We start from the raw sequence: 20,231 nt of genomic DNA, 5'->3' as shown, positions 1-20,231 counted from the left end.
GGAAAGTGCTGTCTGGAAATACACATAGGTCACCAGTATAATAGATAATGTACACAACAAGTGCCCTGCTGAACTAATTTGGATCATGTCAGACCACTAGACAAGTAGTCCTGCCCTAAAATATCTCCCCGTTAGGAAGTTTATTTTGCTGTGGCTCCTGTCTCGCTCATTAGGTGTTTTGGAAGGAGGTCTAATGTACTACATTATCACTGATGTGGTTTGCATGTGTTTTTCCAGCAATTTCCCCCAACTGTTTGTGTTCAGCACTGGACCTGATTGGAGCTCCTTTTTCCTTTACCACAGTGATACTTAGCATGACTAGAGGACTGTAGCCAACACTTTGATTGGTGAATTCCATGGCTTCCCATCCCTCCTAACCACGTAATCACCAGACTGTGGGGCGAAACCTCTTACTTATTTGGTACCCTGCTCAAAAACCCAAGATTCTCATGGTAACTCAAAATAGAGAATGTAAACCATCAAAACAAAAGACGAGCCATTAAAGCATAACTGATAAAGCAGTGTTGAAATCAATTGGCTCTTTTTGCCACCTGGCGTCAGACAAACTCCCCTAGAGATAGACCATTCCAGAGCCAAAGTGCCACCGCAGAGAAGGCTCTGTCTTCAGGCATTACCTTACTTTCAGGAAAAAGTCAGACCTTAATTCTTCTTCTTCTTCTTCTTCTTCTTCTTCTTCTTCTTCTTCTTCTTCTTCTTCTTCTTCTTCTTCTTCTTCCCAACCTTTCCCCAACTTTTCTTGCTTGTCTGTCTTCTATGTGGCACAGACTTGTCCATCTGTCTCTGTTCCTCACAGGCCTTTTCTCTTTCTTCCTTTCTCTGGCTGTCCAATAGGCTTTCTAAAAAAAATTGTGCAAGCTCTGTTCTCTTCCCCCACAGGCAGATGTTTCTGACTCTTTGTTTCCTGTCATTCTGCCAGTCTAATACACACACTGTTTGCAGTGAGGCTTCCATCAGTACAAGCTCAGGAACTAAGCAATGCCTTAGATGGGAGGGGGCTTGGTAAGAATATGGAAAACATTTGTTTGTTGGTTGGTTTTTACTGAATTTATATACCCCCCATACCCGGAGGTCTCAGGGTGGATCAATATTAAGCTCTATTTTTGCAGATGAGGCACAGATCTGCAAATCTGGTACCAAACATTGTCGAGCGATCCACACTTCTTTATTCATGATTTGTTTTTGAAATATTTGTTGCTGCTCTCAATGGCCTACAGTATATGAGAAAATAATGTGGATAGGTCTGGCTGTCTCAATTCACTGGGCATTCAATTCTTCTTGCTTTTGCTTATGTGGCTTGTAATAGTGTAGTTGCATTTTATTATGTCAGTCAGGCCATGAACGTAGTCAATTATTGCTGGCAATTTCATCAACGCACCTGAATAACCATCTAGCCAGAGTTAGCGGCAGAAGACTTTGCGCCAGAAGACTTTCAGACTACTCTTCAAACTCTACTCTTTTCCCCTTCCTTCTTTTTGCTGAACCAGAGAGAGTTAAGTGTCTTCTAATATAAAAGTTTTTGTCCTCAAAAACTTTGTCCCTTACAAATGTCAATGCACAGTATGGAATAATGGCTTAGCACGTGTTCACATTATTGCCTTATAGCACACAGAAGTTGTTGTTTGTTTCCAGTGTGTTTCGCAGCTCTTTCCCCCATAGCTGTTCACATCAGCTTCAGTTTGTTTCAGTTTGTGTACATTGATGGGTGAGGATGTCTTTACATTATGCGGAGGTGCTCACACCTTGGCTAGCGACAAATTAGAAATGGCTTAAATGCTCCAGCTGGTGCGAAGCTGTTTTGAGAAACAATGCATCAAACAGCAGTAGTCGTACCTTGGAAGTTGAACAGCTTAGTTCCTGAAAGTTTTGGCTCCCGAACGTCACAAACTCGGAAGTGATTGTTGTGGTTTGCGAACTATTTTTGGAAGCCAAATGTCCAATGGGGCTTCTGTGGCTTCCAATTGGCTGAAGGATCTTCCTGCAGCCAATCAGAAGCTGTACTTTGGTTTTCGAACGTTTTGACAAGTCAAATGGACTTCTGGAACAGATTCTGTTCGACTTCCAAGGTACAATTGTATCTTAAAACAAATTGCAAGATATTTATTGTTTTGGATTAAAAACCCAAGACTGGAAACTCAGTGAGTGTGCAGTAAATGGTGTGACTGCAGCCTCATAAACACTGTCTAACCCCAATATTGCAAGGTCTCTGTGAAATAAATGTAAGGTAAAGGTAAAGGGACCCCTGACCGTTAGGTCCAGTCGCAGACGACTCTGGGGTTGCGGCGTTCATCTCACTTTATTGGCCGAGTGAGCCGGCGTACAGCTTCCAGGTCATGTGGCCAGCATGACTAAGCCGCTTCTGGCGAACCAGAGCAGTGCACGGAAATGCCGTTTACCTTCCCGCTGGAGCGGTACCTATTTATCTACTTGCACTTTGACATGCTCTGTAAAATAAATATAGTATTTAACTAATTATGATGTTCCTCTTCCATTGCTAAAGCAAATGTTTGAAACTAGAGTTTGAAGTTCTCATTGTCTCACTCAACTAAGTATCAACTGCGAAAATTTGCCACCCTCATAAATAAGTATATAGGATCGAGTACCATCTCCTGGGATACCACAGTGTCCTGTACAATGATATTACATTGCCACTGTAAGTAGATATATTGGTCTGAATGTTTTAATACTGGATTGTAAGCTGAAGATAAGTGCTCCCGCCTTTCAACTATCAATTTTCCTGCTGTTGTTGGAAGGAAATGGATGCTGGAATATTAATGGGCTGTGCTTGCATGAACTTGGTATTTCAGTGCTTACCCAGTGTACTCTGCCACGTTCTATGATGTACCCACTGTGGGAACTATTGTGTTGGCCCAAATACTTCAAATGTTTTGCTAAGTTCTCTGATTTCATGTTTGGCAGAACAAAGCGGATAAAATTCTTCTTTCATTTCTTCACTACAGTTTGAAAGTGTGCTTTCCTTGCCTTCAGAAACGTAATACCTGTGCCAGGGTCCCAATGTGTCTCTTCCTACCAAAATATCTTAGCCCAGTTCTTTCTGATGGGGAGGTATTTTTGGTTCTATACAGGTTTTAAAGAAGATGTTGCAGCATTTCGAGATTCACATCTCACTGTACAAAATCCTTAGCTCCATTCTAAAGGCCACCCTGTGCTTTAAAGGATATTCCCCCTCCTTTTATGAGCTTATTTCTTGATAGAAGCCCACCTTGCTATCCTGCTCTATACACTGGAACCCAGTAGGTCATTTAAAAGAGAGAGGGCTGTGGTTAATCACAGGAGTGACTTGAACCATGCAGAATTTAGCTGAAAACTTTGACACCCCACAATCCTCAGTGTATATTGACTGTTGAAGGAAAAGCATTCCACACAAGCTCAGAGGAAGTTCAGTTATCTTTGTTATTCACCCTGTTCTGCAGGATTGAGTCCTGGCAGACAAAGCATTTTATCGGTGAACCTGGCTCAGATTATGGCCCCAATGTTCTGCACCTGACTACCTCAGGGAAAATTCTTAGGTTCACCCTGCTATGCTAATCAGAATTTAATATTCTATTAAAATTTTGCTTTCCATTCTAAAATCCATTCTTCCCACCCTCTGTCATTTAACAGATTTGTGGCCGAGAGTGTCTGCAAATTGCTAGATATCCACACTGCTCGTTTATGCCTCTATATTGCATCATAATATGGAGAAACCTGTTCCAAAATCATTGCAGGCAGCCTTACACTTGAGTGCCTGGTCCCTGAAGTGTAGCTTCCCTTTGTTGTTGTTGTTGTTGTTTAGTCATGTCCAACTCTTTGTGACCCTATGGGCCAGAGCACACCAGGCACTCCTGTCTCCACTGCCTCCCGCAGTTTCGTCAAATTCATGTTGGTAGTTTCGAGAACATTGTCCAACCACCTTGTCCTCTGTCATCCCCTTCTCCTTGTGCCCTCAATCTTTACCAACATCAGGGTCTTTTCCAGGGAGTCTTCTCTTCTCATGAGGTGGCCAAAGTATCGGAGCCTCAGCTTCAGGATCTGTCCTTCCAGTGAGCACTCAGGGCTGATTTCCTTAGGAATGGATAGGTTTGATCTTCTTGCAGTCCATGGGACTCTCAAGAGTCTCTTCCAGCACCATAATTCAAAAGCATCAATTCTTCAGCAATCAGTCTTCTTTATGGTCCAGCTCTCACTTCCATATTTACCATTGATGTGGCCTCTATTGCAAAGTTCACTGCTATGTTTTCTACAGGCTTCTGTATATATTTCTCAATTTCATAAAAGTTTAAAGCAGTGGTTCCTCAACTTCCCCCACCCCCATGGCCACTTCAAAGTTGCTGAGGGTCTTGGAGACTGTAATGTGCTATGCTAGATGCTGTAAGGTTTTTTATTCTATTTTTACAGATGTGCCATGAAATACCTGAATGAAGCTCAAGGACCACAGTTTGGTAACCTCTGGGCTAAAACTTGGATAGCTAACATTATGCCCTCCAGATGCTGTTAAACTATAATTCTCACCAGCCCCAGTTAGCATGGCTGGTGGTCAGCAATGATGGGAGTTGTAGTCCAGCAACATCTTGAGGGTGCCATATTGGCTACTCCTGAACTATAGGCTGAATAGCAATGGGAAAACACTGAACAGAGTTTGAGCCAGTGCTCTTGCAAGGAACTGATTAAAACTATTTTTTATTATGTTGCATATGACCAGCTCACTGCTGCTAAGCTTTGGCATGAGAAACTGATTAAAGAGAGGTTTCTTTTCTTTTCTTTTCTTTTTACATCAGTTATAGTTTTTAATAGTTTCCCACCAAGAAATTTATTAGCACCATAATAGCGGAAGCATTTTGTGGTAATGGAGGACAAAACATGAAAAGAAAATAATGTGAAAACGAGCCAACAAGTTTCTTTAGGATGATTAGTCACAAACAATAGTGCCCATGCTTTCACTCCACCTCCCCCCACCGAACACAGCTGTGTGCAGAATTAGTGATTGTTCTTTCAAAGTTCTGTGGAATTGTAAAAAGTTACAAAGTTGTTGCACTTGTTTGGAAGGCAATCAGAAGGAAAATGGACGACACATTGCTACCATGTGTCAAAATCTAATCCAAGTTTCAGTTTAAGCTATTGCCAGTTAAAAAATTAATGGACATTCTGCAAAAGAGAAATTGTCCTTAAAATGTATACTAGAGTCTTGCATTGCTTGGCTTTAGGTTCATTTTCCTACTTCAGCTTCTATGCACTTTCAGATATTAAAAATGTAGAGCAGGTTGCTTTCTTTAAAATGTGACTGCAATTAAGATAGCTATATCTGAGTTTCATGCAATCAGGTGATGGAGTAAGAAGACAGATTCTTTAACAGAGCAAAGTGTATCAAGAACATGCACATGGTTTTATAAAAAAAAACTTTTATCATCTACAGCTAATTTGTAATTATTTCACAATTCTTATCTATTATACACCAACAGACGGCACAACTGCTGGAAGATAACATTTGATGTTCTCAGTATGGCATATTAACATGCAACCTGAATGTGTTATATTGCTGCACGCCACCCCAATCTCCAAGCAGGGTGAGATTCCAGGGATTCCAGGCACTCACCCAGGGTTTGGTTTTCTCAGAATAAGGGATAGCAGAAACTGTGGTGTCTTTAGGATATATGGTTTATTTACACAACCTGGCCCTGTGATGGAGGGTTTCGGTTCTTATTTTTATATTGTAATTTATATTGTTTTTTATATTGTAATTTTATTTTATGAACCTCCTCGAGATCTATGTGTATAGGTCTGAAGCCCCTTGAGTTATCCTCTTAAAACACCCATGATTCTCAGATTCCATGATATGGTCACATCCAGAAGGTGTGAAAGTAATCTAGTTCTACTAGTTTGCAGCCAGTTGTTATTTGAAATCAGCAGATGAACCCAGCCACTGGGCAGGGCCCATCCTTCTCCTACATCAGGATGGTTCCCCCAATAACTGCCAGAGACCATTTTATGTGCCTGCATATACAGACGCCCAGCCGTACAGCTTAATGCATCTTCGTTTTGCTGACACAGCATTCAGCGTTCCCTGAGGGACTAACCTAAGGACAAAAGCACTATTGAAACACTTCAGACTTCATGCTTCACCAGCCCTTGTCTCAATGGATAATCTCATCATTTTGAGTCAGGGTCTGCATTTCTGATTTAGCAGAGCAGTTTGCGAGCTATTTCAGTGCTCTCTTTCAGTATTCCACGCAGTGTTCAGGTGAAAAATATGTCAGGAGAAAAGATAAAATTCAAAAGTTTGTAGCATTTTATCATTTAAATGTTCACATTTTGTTTTTGAAGTCTGCCTTCTAAGAAAACCAGAAACAACAATAGCAGCATACAAACCTAAATCTTAACTCTTGTTGAAGAATATAAAGATAATGGTACTTGTCTCTTGTGTTCAGGAAATATGCTCATATATTTACTTGGACTGCTTAGTTAATGTAGAATAATGTAGAATAATGGTGTTTCCATGTGCTGCTTTGGTTTGCCAGAAGCGGCTCAGTCATGCTGGCCACATGACCCACAAGTTGTATGCCGGCTCCCTCGGCCAATAAAGCAAGATGAGCGCCGCAACCCCAGAGTCGTCTGTGACTGGACCTAATGATCAGGGGTCCCTTTACCTTTACTGGACACCAGATGGAGACAGGCACTTCATTGTTGCAGTTTGTGTTTCTTCTTGTGAATTGATGCTTCTGTTAACTACCGGTAAATACCTTGAGTTAATCTTGTGAATAGGCAAGAGAACATTGACATTTGAAGGAATCGTTCCTTCTGCATCATCTCAACTCTGAAGTGTTTGTGTGAGTTATCAGAGGTGGATAATCTGAAAGCTGCTCCTAACCAAAATTATCCAGAAAAAGCAAAATCTCTCTGCTCCCTGCCCACACATAGCAATTGACGATTAAATTGTATTCAAATGTTGTTAAATAGTATGGAAGTAGATCTGTTAGACTTCTCAATGTTCACTTTTTATTCCACTTTTTATGCTGATTCATAGGCACTAAATGCCTTTTGACAGAAAACAACACTGCTAAAGTACTAAGGTCAAGAGATGATATATTTGATAAATATTGTGGCATGTAAAATAAAGGCTTCTTCTCCTTGTCCTTCCCCCTCAATGGTGCTCACATTCCAGGAGGATAACACTGCTTTTGTGTTAGCCCTCTTAGGCAGGCCCAATCAGGCCGGACCAAAGGCCCAGGAGCTCACAGGGGGCCACGACCCAGGGCCCCGCCCTGCCTCACCACAGCACTACGAGCCACTAGGAATGCTCCTTGCTAATCTGATGCATTAAGTGGTGCAGGAAGGAGTATGCTGCTGCTCTTGAATGAGAGCAATTCAGCTCCTGAGAAATGGGCTCCCCCCCGGTAAGATTTCCCAACGCACAATGTGCCTTGGATGATGGGCAACTTGATCCCAGGCAACCATTGTGCATGGGAGCTGAGTCTCTCCCTTCCCTAGAGCATCACCACTAGATGCCTTCCCACCAAACCAGGTGTGCAGGAGCGAGCGAACTCATTTAAGAACACTCACACTGAGGGCTGGGCAGAAGCAATGGTGGCAGCAGCTTTCACCCAATCTGCACATCCCCTTTATCTCCTTCCTCGTGCTATGAAGGGAACTCTTTGAAGTCCAACAGAGAAAGTCCAGCGGGCTCTTCTCTTTTTCTGCACCCCGTCCATGGCACATTCTTAAAAATTTGGATAAATCCCTTTCCTCCCTAAGACCCCATTGCAGAGATGGGGCTGGGCTTGGATTTGTTTACACATTTGGGTCCTTCCCAGGCCCAGCCCAATGCGTATTTTCACTTTTCCATAGCAGAGCCTTTGGATTTTCCAGTGGCAGCTGGTTACTGGCATAGATGTATGACTCCACCCACTGCCAGCACACTAAAGCAACCCGCTCCGCCCCACCAGACCAAATTTCCATTCTATTCTGTACTACTTTTCTAAAAGAGTTTTGAGGAGTTGAATCATGTTCAGGCCAGTGTATTGCACCTTAGCTACTATTAGCTCCACAGGACAAACTAGGGTATATTTGAGCATGCAGGGCAGATAGCAAAACTGTGCTGGTAGGCATTCTCCGAAAACAAGGAGTTTGTCTGGGCAGTTTCTCAGCACTATTCCAGGCTGTTCTTGTAAAGTTGGCACAGAGTGTTAGTTGTCCCTCTGCACTGGGGGCTCTGGGGTTTTAGAGCTATTGAGCTTTCTGTAGGGATAACTTTTCAGCACATGTCCTAAATGCTCTGCATATAAACAAGAGGGCCCCAATAAGGAGTAACTTGTGAGTCATTGAAAGCTGAGACCAAACTTAAGAAAAGCTATTTTGTTTTCTTAAGAAGGGATTTTTTTAGAGAGAAAAGAAAGTACAATTACACACTTGAGCTATTTGGCAGGTTTGTAGAGAAAGGCACGGCTTGCAAACCTTCTCCTCCCTACAGGAGTGCGTCATTGACTTGAAGAACTGTTAAAGAAGCAGTTTCTAAACTAGTCCTGTTTGCTAGCCACAAAAATATACAAAAATAATAATAATCTGAGTTGTGTGACTCAAATAAGGTCTACCAGACCCGTTTTGTTTTTTTGTTTTTTTTAGAGTAATATGAACTTCTGGGACCCTTTCGGTTTCACAGTATTATTATTATTATTTATTGAATTTATATACCACCCTACACCCGGGGGTCTCAGGGCGGTTCACAGAATAAAATCAAGATATAAAATCACAAAATACCTAATAAAAATAAAAACAACAACCCAATAGTGCCCGCCCCCCAAGAACACACTTAGAAAGGGCATAGGATGTAAATCAGATCAACCAAGGCCTGGTTAAAAAAGGAATGTTTTTGTCTGGCGCCTAAAGGTGTATAATGAAGGTGCCAGGCGAACTCCCCTGGGGAGAGCATTCCACAGATAGGGAGCCACTGCAGAGAAGGCCCGTTCTCATGTTGCCACCCTCTGGAACTCTTGAGGAGGCACACGAAGGAGGGCCTCAGAAGATGATCTCAGGGACTAAGTAGGTTCATATGGAAAGAGATGGTCCTTGAGGTATTGTGGTCCTGAGCCATTCAAGGCTTTATAGGTCAAAACCAGTACTTTGATTAGGCCTGGAAACTAATTGGTAGCCAGTGCAGTCGGACCCGGATCGGTGTAATATGCTCAAACCATCTTGCTCTGGTGAGCAAACTGGCTGCTGAATTCTGCACCAGCTGAAGTTTCCGAACCATCTTCAGAGGCAGCCCTATGTATAACGCATTGCAGTAATCTAACCTTGAGGTTACCAGAGCATAGACAACAGTAGTTAGCCTATCCCTGTCCAAATAAGGACATAGCTGGGCCACCAAAGCTGATGGAAGGCACTCTGGGCCAGTGAGGCCACCTGAGCCTTGAGTGACAGCAAAGGATCCAGGAGTACTCTCAAGCTATGAACCTTCTACTTCAGGGGAAGTGTAACCCCATCAAGAGTAGATCCATCCCTGTGCATAGTCAGATTAACCAAAAACATCAACCCATCAGTGGCCTGCCGAGGGAACTGGATCCACTGTGCTAGATTTCCAACAGGTGGATTGCTATTGTTTACCAGGAAGGAGAAGGGTGAAGCAGAGGGGAGGTTGGCATAGTGTTAACTTATTTCAGATGTTTCTTTCATTTTGACAATTGTGAGAAGTGGATTGGAAGCACCTAAAAAAAATTCCCCCGCCCCACCTGCCACCCAAAAAATCCCAACATTATGCTTCTTCTTCTTATTGCTATTTTATAAGGAACGAGGGACGCAGGTGGCGCTGTGGGTTAAACCACAGAGCCTAGGGATTGTCGATCAGAAGGTCGGTGGTTCAAATCCCCGTGGTGGGGTGAGCTCCCATTGCTTGGTCCCAGCTCCTGCCAACCTAGCAGTTCGAAAGCATGTCAAAGTGCAAGTAGATAAATAGGTACCACTCGGGCGGGAAGGTAAACGGCATTTCCATGCCCTGCTCTAGTTCACCAGAAGCGGCTTTGTCATGCTGGCCACATGACCCGGAAGCTGTCTGCGGACAAACGCTGGTTCCCTCGGCCTACAGAGCGAGATGAGCGCCTCAACCCCAGAGTCGTCTGCGACTGGACCTAATGGTCAGGGGTAGCTTTACCTTTTTATTTTATAAGGCACATTGAATTTTATAGGTGCTGGTTAGAGATTTTTTAAAACAACAACAACAACAAGACAGTTCTGGCTCCTTGACTCACAATGTAACAGACATGAAACATAAAGGAAAAATGAATGGCATGGGAAGAGGAAAACAAAAGTTACAGAAAAGTTACAGAAAAACTAAATATTCTAGTCACCAGCTGGAATGGCTGCTGAGAAGACAGTTGTGGAGGAGGAAAAGCTAACCAGCAGCTGACTTCGTTCAAACCCCATGGCTTCGCTGTATTTCTCTAGCCTCTCACAGCAGAGACTTGTTACAATGCTACTAATGTAGCTGACTGGGTGGCATACAAAACCCAGACAACATTTGACATATATTGTTTCTAAGATGCTTGTGCTGTTAAGAAGATCTTAATAGGAGGCCTTTTGTTTTTAATGTAGGTGTTCTTTCTTTCCCCCCTCACTCCTTCGTCTGGGTGGCTGTCTCACATTTAAGCCAAAATCCTAAGTACAGTATGCCCTGTACATGTAGCTTCGCCTTTTCCTCTTAGTTCAAATATTTTACTGTACTAGTTCATTTTAGTCAGAAACCGCTCGTCGGTTCGGAAAGGAGAGACAGGAAAACAACATATCCTTTTAAGGTGGGTGGCACCTGCATGCTGCATCTCATTGGAGCATCTTAAAAGGCAACAGTGGATGAGGTTGGTGGCGTCAGCAGTGTCTCTGCTGAACATGTCATAGACAAGAGGTGCTTTTTTTATGTCCAGCATGCAATTAGGGTTAGTTAAAGGAAGTTGAGTAATCATGCAATGGCCACTGTTATATAACTCACTGGGCTGCGCCCAGGGAACAGAGTTGTAACTTAATATTGCCACAGAAAATGCACTGCCGCAGCCAAGGGTCAATAGCTATTTCCATTATAAAGTCTGTCTTGCAGCTAATTTATAAACCAGACCTTTATATTATGTCAGGCAAAGACTTGGCATAGGGTTGAAGGAGGCATACCGTACTTTAAAAAAACAAAACAAAAAAAACTTTCAGACTTTTTTTTTAAAAAAAATTCTCAATTTCTTAAATTAGACCATTCTAAGAGCAAGAAGAACGTCAGTGGTTCATGGCATTTTTTTCATGAGCAGCTTTGGGATTAAATTGCATTTTCTCAGCCGCTTTTGTCCCGTAGAGATAAATATGTGAGAAGTAGATATTCCAATGACAGCCATATCCCGAGAATAACTCTAGAGTACCAAATGGCTGTCTGTCTTCCACATTCCCAAGCAACGGTGTGAGCATTGATATGCAGAAATCACATATGGTGGGGTCCATTTGGACTGTATCACTTAAGGTTGAAGTTTGGAACTTCATATTAGAATGCTTCATCATGTAAAAATACTCTCTATGTAGCTATTCTATAGCCCTATGTAGCTATTCTGCTCAAGTGTAAACCTTGCACACAACCGGGAAGAACGGGGACAAATACGCTAAGGTCTGTCCTCTATTCCTTCCAACTCATAGAGGGTGACAGCCTGAAGTGGGGAACCTCTAGTACTGGTGAAAGCTCCTCATGCTACTGGTGATTGCCCTCCAGGAGTCAGTGGGCAATGGGATATTGAGCTCAGTGTGCTCATCTCTACTCTCCCTGCTCATGTGCATTCAACATATGATCCACACCTAGACTGAAGTGATACTGTTTAGGAGAGGCTGCACCTTGTGCTATTTGAATGTGTAGAGAGATCTGAATCTCTTACTGAAAATGACCGTCAATTTCCATTTTACGTATTTATCCCCAAATGCAGGGAGCTGCCTTATACTGAGTCAGACCATTGGTCCATATAGCTCAATATTGTCTACACTGACTGGCATGGGCTCTCCAGGGTTTCAGATAGGAAGTACTTCCAGCTGCACCAGGAGATGCCTGGGATTGAACCTTGCACCCTCTGCATGCAAAACAGAGAACTCTTCCACTGCACCACAGCCCTTTCCAAATGTTCACCCGTGAATGTGTGGATATAAGAATGAAAGAATTGCTGCTCAGGTGTATGCATTCTTCCTGGTGTTCATAATGGAAAGCTAAATACAAAAATATCTGCTCATCTCTCTAATCCGATGCTACAGTATTCACTAAATTCTACAGACCCCCTTGTACAATAAGTCCGCTCACCCTTCTGATGTGGCAGTGTTGCAGGACAGCAGAGGCTCCACTGGGGACCCCGACAAGGGAAGTGTTTAAGATATAAAGCCTTTGTCCTTGATTCATGTCAATCCTTTCTCAAAATATGACAGTGTGTTTGTTTCTATTGCTCAGTTGTTTATCTGAATTCACTACATCCATGTACCATATATTATTATCAGACCTTAAAACATGGAAAGAGAGAAATACTTCACAAAATTGACCCTCAGACACTTGGGTGGTAATTGGCATGAAGTGAAAGGAATTTTGTCAAATACTGTAATCTTTTGGCCTGATGAAGAACAGTTCATTTGTTTTTTCTTCCTGTTCCAGCATAGTATAACATTATTGAAGATGACTTCATAGGTCAAATTGCACTAAGAAACAAAACTTGAATTTAGCATTAAAATCTTCTAACTTGACAGTCAATTATGTTTATTAGCGTCGCTCCATTCCAATTTCTTAAAGTTTTCTGCCTGACTTAACCCCATCCTGAAGTTGACTAATTTAACATCCACATCATACATTGAAAGCATATGGTTTCCCCCCAAATAATTCTGGGAACTGTAGTTCATTCCAGGTTATGGGTGTAATTATGCATTATCAATTAAATATCTGACACATGGCTCCTTAAAAAAAATGAGCTATGACCCAGGGCATCAGTACCCGGAAAGGTGTGTCCTGGCTGGAGGATTTAATTTCTAATTTGTCCATGCTCCCAGGCATTATCAATAATGAAGTTTAATTTATCATTATCTCTGAAGTGAGTTCATACATAAACAGCAGAAGACAATACACCGAGTGCTGTAGCTCTATGTAGGGTAAACTACAGCTCACAGGATTCTTTGGGGAAAGAACCATGCTTTAAATGTGCTTTTAGGGTATGGTGCAGTGAATCTGGTGAATGGTTTGAAAATCAGCTGTGCTTTCTCACAAAGAGGACTTGCACAAGAAACTAATTAACTCTCTTATTGAAATGATGTGGTTTCCAATAGTACATATGTCTTGACTATGTAGGACCAAATCAGGTCTTAGTGGTGGTTTTGTCTTATTTTAAGATCTGTACACAACATGTGCCATTCAGAATACTGGCATTATAAATGCTCATGTCATTCAAACATGTTCTTGGCACAACAGCGATTAAGAAAAAATATTAATTTTTGTATAATGGCTTCTTCATTCTCCAGGCTTTAAGTGAAGCAGGAAACATCAATGGAGTATACAGTTTTCAATAGTACCCTAGGGTGTGTTGCTTTTTTCATCCAATTTCAAGTGCATTACTTAAAAGGATACCATATGTTTACACCAAAGTACCTGTTTGCAGTTGAAGACCATTCATTTGCCCAAACATGAACCAAATTCTTTTAAACACAAACCAAGCTCTTAATTATCAAAAGATTCTATGGCTACTTTTAATGATCCTGGAAATCTCGAAGTATGGTGTATGTGCATGTGATATTTCCTGCTTTGATAAATGTTTAGAGAGAAAAGAGGAATTTCCAGAAAAAATAATGTTCTAACACAGCTCCAGGCTTTTTTCTATTCTGTATTCAAGTTGACTAGCTTAAATCTCCCACATTGAAACAAAAAACCTGAAAACCAGCCAAGGATTTGGGGTTTCCACAGAATGACATATATGCTTATCAAGTAGTAAAGATGAGTACTGAGGGGGAAAGCTTGCAATGTATTTTAATTAAGGTTATGTTTTTGAATTTTCCCAGTATGTTAATCCTACAACCAGCTTTAAGATTTCATAATGTCTCTCTGTGAAATGAAAATTAGGCCAGTGATGCTATGAGTTAAACACTTCTAAGTCTTAACTCCCTTAATGGTACACAGATTTTGGATGGTGTTTGCTCATTGTGATCATAGGACTGGATGCTAAAATTACCTGTTTAGTAATGGACTGCATGTGTAGGGATTTGTTTGTTCACTTTAGTAGATGTGTGTGCAACATTTCTTTCCACATATTGTGGAAAAAATTTCGGCCAAATATAAATGGAGACCTTATCCACTATGTTTCAACTACACACTAAAGATGAATTTGGTTGAGCTGGCCTCACACTTGCTCTTGTTCTGTAGATAACAAGAGTACCTTCAAACATTCTGAAAAGCATAGGGATCGGGGAGCAAGAAACCCATACACTTCCTGTTTCCTTTGCATTCTGACACAACCCAAAACTTTTAATGTTTTGACATCCAAGGATAGCATGTACTTCCCACATTCTAGAATGCCCAAGTCCTCCATCTCTGGGGAAATGTAGAAAGAAATATTTATTTTCAACTTCTGCAAGTAGTTCATTTTTTCTTATATGTTATATATATTCCAGACATTATTAACTGAAATTAAGTCTTAACAACCATCTTTAAGGGGACAGAACTTTGATCAATATAAGTTAAAGTGAGAGAATGTCAGTGGTTCTGTTTTTTAAAAAACAGGTAACCTGGAAAGCAAAAAAAAAAAGTGTTTTGTTGACTGCTTTATATGAAAAACATTTGTTTTAAAATTTTGCATTTTTTTCTTAAACAGATGGCATCAGATAGTTCTTCCTTACAATGGATGAGACTATCAGAAGGCAGCAGTAGACAGAACCGTTCAAATGCACCAAATGCTTCAAATCCTCCTCAACACAAGAATTTTGATAAGAACTGTCCGGTAAAGCAGACTTTTACTCAGTTCAGTTTGCACTGTGTTATCAAGAAATTATTTACATTGGAATGGATTGAAGCTAATGTTAGTAAGTCCCACTGAAATTGGGTCTGTGAATATTTCACAGACAGAAAGTTGGTCCTGTCCCATATTCAACCTCTGTGTGGATTTTTTGAAACTTTCAGAAAAGTACTTACAATTTTATAAAAAGTGGTCCAAGAACTGCCTTTTATTTTGTCTTTCTTTTAAAAAACTAGTTCTAGCCATTTGGGGCGGCTATGAAGAGCAAGTCTTTTTCCAGGCCTGTTTAAAATCTATCTGAAAATACCCTGGAAATAGTGGTATGTTGTGACACACACAAAAAGATGGCGTAGCCAGATTCTTTTCATACAATGTCCCTGGGAGGCTACCAGAAAGGGAGAAGGTCGAACATTTGGAACTGTTTGTTTAGAGGGAGGGGGTGTTTGGTAACAAAAAGGAGGCAAATTTTGCCTGGATTCCTATATATTTTTAGCAGTTGGGAGCATGAACTTTTTATGAACATGTTGGGCATCACATTTCACAGAATCTGGATTGGGCATTTAGATTTCACAGAATGCCTTGTTCCAAGGGGGACATTTTTTGCGAGAAATGGCAGGTCTCTCTCTCTCTCTCTCTCTCTCTCTCACACACACACACACACACACACACACACACACACGTGCATTGTTTTCTCTTTCTTTTTTGCAATAGCTATCTTCCTCCCTCAGTGCCCCTCAATTGCCAGCCTGATGCTACATTAAGACCTACAGAATGTTTTTTCTATCCCCTTGAAGATCACTCTGCCCTCCAAAAAAAAAAAAAAATGTCCCCACTCCTTGTGGTGAATCAGGTCACATAATGGAGAGGACATTTTTCCTAGTGGTACATGAACAAACATAGATCTTTTGACTTTAGGTAATTATATAAAAAGAATAAAAAACCTTACTCAAGTTATTTGTGTGGCCAGGTGGAGTCCCCCAAAACCCCAGGCAGCCCCTGAGCAGAATAACGACACAAGACAACGTGCTATGGGATTAAAATTGGCCACAACTTTATTAAGATTCAGATGTAGGGAGACCTTGGCTCAGGCATTGGGTGTGTATCCTTCCCAGCTCCCCAGCCGGGGACCTGGGTAACTTCAGGGTTATCCAGCATGTGAGGGGATTGGGCTAGCTCTGGAGAACATATGTTCAAGCAGATAGCCCTCCCCCCTGTTCACCGCCGCTGGAGGGGGAGGGCAATGACAACCTCTGGGCATATGGCCAATGCCTCCCCCCAAGACCCCTTTAATGGGAACCCTGGTATCGATGCCGAAATGGGGGCGTGAGGTCACTGCCCCACGCCCCCCCCTTAGGAAGATGACTAAAGGATTCCACCCAAGGCCTGCAACTGCCAAAGTTGTGACGTTTTGCTACGGGAAAGGCAAAACCTGCCAATGCAGGGAAATTCCTTTCCAGGCCTTCAACAGTGGCCTTGACATAGCAGTGCCTGTGTACCTGTGGAGAAGAGGTTATCCTGCAAAATGAAAAGGTTAATTGAGGGAGTGGGGGGTGGGAGAAGCTCTGGAGCCTGAATGGTGCTTCCCAGGTATGTAACACCTTCTATTGTGTGGGTCTGTGTTCCCTCCCCTTACCTGGCCAATCCCCCTGGCTACACCTCACCCAGGTGGGATTGGGCGGCTGACTGGGTAGGCAAAGACCCCAGGTATTCAGCCCGGGAAGGTGAAGCCAGCCCGAACTACCAGGAGCTGCTCTGGGATCTAGGCGGCTGCGCACGACCACGCAAAATGCTCATCCCGCTTGATGCAGGGAACGGTCATTATTTTTAGGTCAGAGGTAGTATGACCATTCCTGGCAGGGTATACTTTCTCCTTTTTATCCCATTTCCTTCTTTATTGAAATGCATTATGGAAGTCAAGTTCCCAGAGAGGATTGTGAGACTAGAGTGCACAGTCCAGGCAATGGTGTTTCTTCATGCAGCCTCCAACACTTCTGAAAACAACAACATGATCTTCCTTCTAGTCATACAATCAGAAAGATCTTGTATTTTTTGTGCTGCTCACCATTGTCTATGGCAAAACAGTTACTTGGAATAAAATAGATCACTGACTGAGAAGCTATTATGCTAAGTCTTTAAAAATAATAATACAGGCATCTTGTCCCTTCTCCAGCCTCCTTTAACTTTTCAAAAACATCAAGCTGGAAGGAAAAAGTTACTTGACCTTAAACAAAACAAGAACTGGAATTTAAATTTGATGGCACAGCTGTTCACAAATTAAGAGCAATAAAATGAAAACTGTAAATGAGCTAACTAAAAATAACGAAGATTGGCTGGCTGGCTGAGTGAAGGTTTTTAAAATCTGGAGTTACTCTGGAGCCTTGTAAAAACCCATTAGCAGATCACTGAGATTTGAATGCATTCCTTTCCTTATTCCCTAGCTGAGTCCTGTTTATGGTTCGCTCTTCGTTGCTTTGATATCACACTCTGCCGAAACAAGCTTTTATATCACAGAACCTCAAGAAGGACATCTCTGTTCAGTTTGTCCTCTAATAACCACTATATTACCGTTAATACCTTATTCACGTCCATGCTGCACACATAAACAATTTTCAAATGTTTATCCCATTGAAGGTTCTCCCTATTGAGAGAGCGTGCGTATCACTCCCAGGCCCAGCATGCTGAGGTGGACTTGCCCTTCAAGAAAGGTCGAAAGCTTAAAAGCTCTTTTCACGCCAGGCATCCCCAAGCAGCCCTGGCACAAAAAGACCTGTTACGCTTGCAGCCTTGCTTGGGACAATTTGCACAATTTCAACCATCCTGCCTGCAACCATGTTGACATCATGGAAGTCAAATGTGCCTAAGATGATGTGTGAATGTAGCTTACACCTCCCACAATGGACGGACAGCAGCTCCTCAGTGAAGTACTTCCCATTGTGCTTCCCGCTTGCCTGCCCCTGTTCCTGAGTCCATTGACTTCTGAAAACACCCTGAAGAGTTGACGTTCTAAAAACATCAGGTGTGTTGTCATTCTCTTTACCTAGACTTTCCTTCCTGTGATGGAGACACCTGGGAACCAAGAAGCACCGAGTTCTGGTACAGATTCAGAGATCCTCCCGGGACAAAAGGTGAGAGAATGAATACTGAAAGAAACTCAGCAGCAGGTGGAGGGCCAGAAGAAGAGGAAGCATGATTTTGGAAGACAGCTGAATTGGGAGAAAAGGTATCCTTTAGAAGGGTTGCGGCAACCTTTTTGCCATATTCACCTTTCTCCAGGTTCAGAAGCCACAGCAGAAGTTAACAAATGAGATGCCAGCTCTGGAGCAGCAAAGTTTCCTTACTTCCAATGAAGATAAAGTGGGTGGAGATAAAGGCAGAGAATCTGATGACTCTAAGGTAAAAAATGCAAAGGAAGAATATGATCTGTTCTAAGGCTCTAGTCACGCGTTCACCCTTTCCTAATGAGGAAGCTGGTATGTTTGACCCTTCATCCACTAAGTGACTCTGTTTATGGCATCATAACAGCCACAAGAATGTACCGGAAGCTTCTAATAAGTGAAGCACTGCACCTTCACTTTAGCTGGGTTGTTTTATTATAAAGCGGAACAGCATGGCTAAGCATATGATGTCATGTCAGTTGTAGTAGATGAAGTCAAGGTAAACCATTAGCAGCTTCCCAAAACATAACTGCAGAACTGCAGCCTTTATAATGCTGATGGGAAACAAGCAGCCGATAAATCTTCATTGCTACCATCACATTTGTTTTATGCTACAGAACAGAAGGCAATGCATAAATATCTTTTTCATTGCTGGTACTACAGATATTTAATACTGTAATAACAAAAATAATGCCGCTAAATTTTTTTTCTTAAATGTACTTGCAAAGGAAGCACTACAAAAATTTAACTGCAGTACTACCAGAAAAATCTAACAATAGATTTATACCAGTTATTCACACAATCATGTTTGTATTTTCAGTAAACAAGTACAGGAGATGGGATTGGTGCTCCCCCCCATGTTCAATCTTTTTTCTTTTTTGCAAGCATTTTTTCCTAATACAAAACATTTCGTATATTATTTTCATTAGTATATTCAATTTTATGCACTTTTACCTAATATATGCATTTTTGTCAACAGTGATTGGTGGGAGAACTGCATCACAAAATTTGGATAAATGTACATTTCTAAGGATGGCTATGTTTCATTTCTCAAATTGTTTGGGAAAGTGAAAATTTGATAAATGTGGCTTTAAATGCAAACTGAATTGAATTTATCCACTACCCCCACACCTGATCTGCTCCATACTTATCGAGTTTTTAGCACCTAATATCCACTCCTGGTCCTGACCAGTTATTTTACAAACATATATTGACATCCCCATTGGAACCTCCCTAGAAGTTGCTTGTCACATTAAGAGACGGAAGTTCTTATGGGAAGTGTATCTCACATTTTATCAACTTCAAAAGCATATTTAACCATATGAAAATGTTCTAAAATTGGCTTCTGCTCTTGTGACTGAAGTTTATTTCATGAAATGCTTGCCTTTTGTGCAAACCAGTAATTTTTATCAGATGAGAGGGAGCATGCAGAACTCATGATGCTAAAATATGAATAACATATATTTGCTTCCTGTTTAGCACAATTAGGTCTTTTGATATGAAACTCTTAAGATTAGTGGGGTTGGTGACAATGTTTTTTGTGGCAGTTTTTTCTCCCTCTAAGTCAGTTTTACAGGGTTGTGGTGTTTTGTTTTTTTATAAACTAAAAGAAACTATACGTTGATCAGAAGGGAAATCAGATGGAATGTAAATATATGTGCACAACTAATGAAGCATAAAACACCTTTGTACAGTGGTACCTTGGGTTACATACGCTTCAGGTTACATACTCCACTAACCCAGAAACAACTCTCCAGGTTAAGAACTTTGCTCCAGGATGAGAACAGAAATTGTGCGGCGGCAGCTGGAGGTCCCATTAGCTAAAGTGGTGCTTCAGGTTAAGAACAGTTTCAGGTTAAGAACGGACCTCCAGAAGGAATTAAGTTCTTAACCCAAGGTACCACTGTAGTGTGTTTGTGTGAATAGGAAAAGAGATTGTGGGGTAATTTGACTCAGAGGGTACATATTCTCCCAGGCTAATCACTGCTCTCTCTTGCAAACCTTTAAATGGTGGAAGGTGGCCTGCTGGGGAAATTGCTTAGAGGGCATGTGCGGCCAATTCATCCTACCACTCCCTGCA

The 20,231-nt window shown here is 41.7% G+C and overlaps 1 protein-coding gene across 1 annotated transcript in view; it reads left to right on the top strand.

Moving 5' to 3' along the window:
* Positions 1-20,231, top strand: part of LOC117044611 — a 43,299-nt gene that overhangs the window by 12,149 nt on the left and 10,919 nt on the right. Inside the window, exon 5 of the mRNA XM_033145419.1 lies at positions 18,270-18,389. Within this exon, the coding sequence (XP_033001310.1) occupies positions 18,270-18,389 (120 nt within the window). The remainder of the gene's footprint in view (positions 1-18,269; positions 18,390-20,231) is intronic.

This window comes from Lacerta agilis, chromosome 3 (assembly GCF_009819535.1).
Source record: "Lacerta agilis isolate rLacAgi1 chromosome 3, rLacAgi1.pri, whole genome shotgun sequence".
NCBI lineage: Eukaryota > Metazoa > Chordata > Lepidosauria > Squamata > Lacertidae > Lacerta > Lacerta agilis.
Note: the sequence above shows the minus strand (reverse complement) of the source record. Positions and strands in the feature narration are given on the sequence as shown.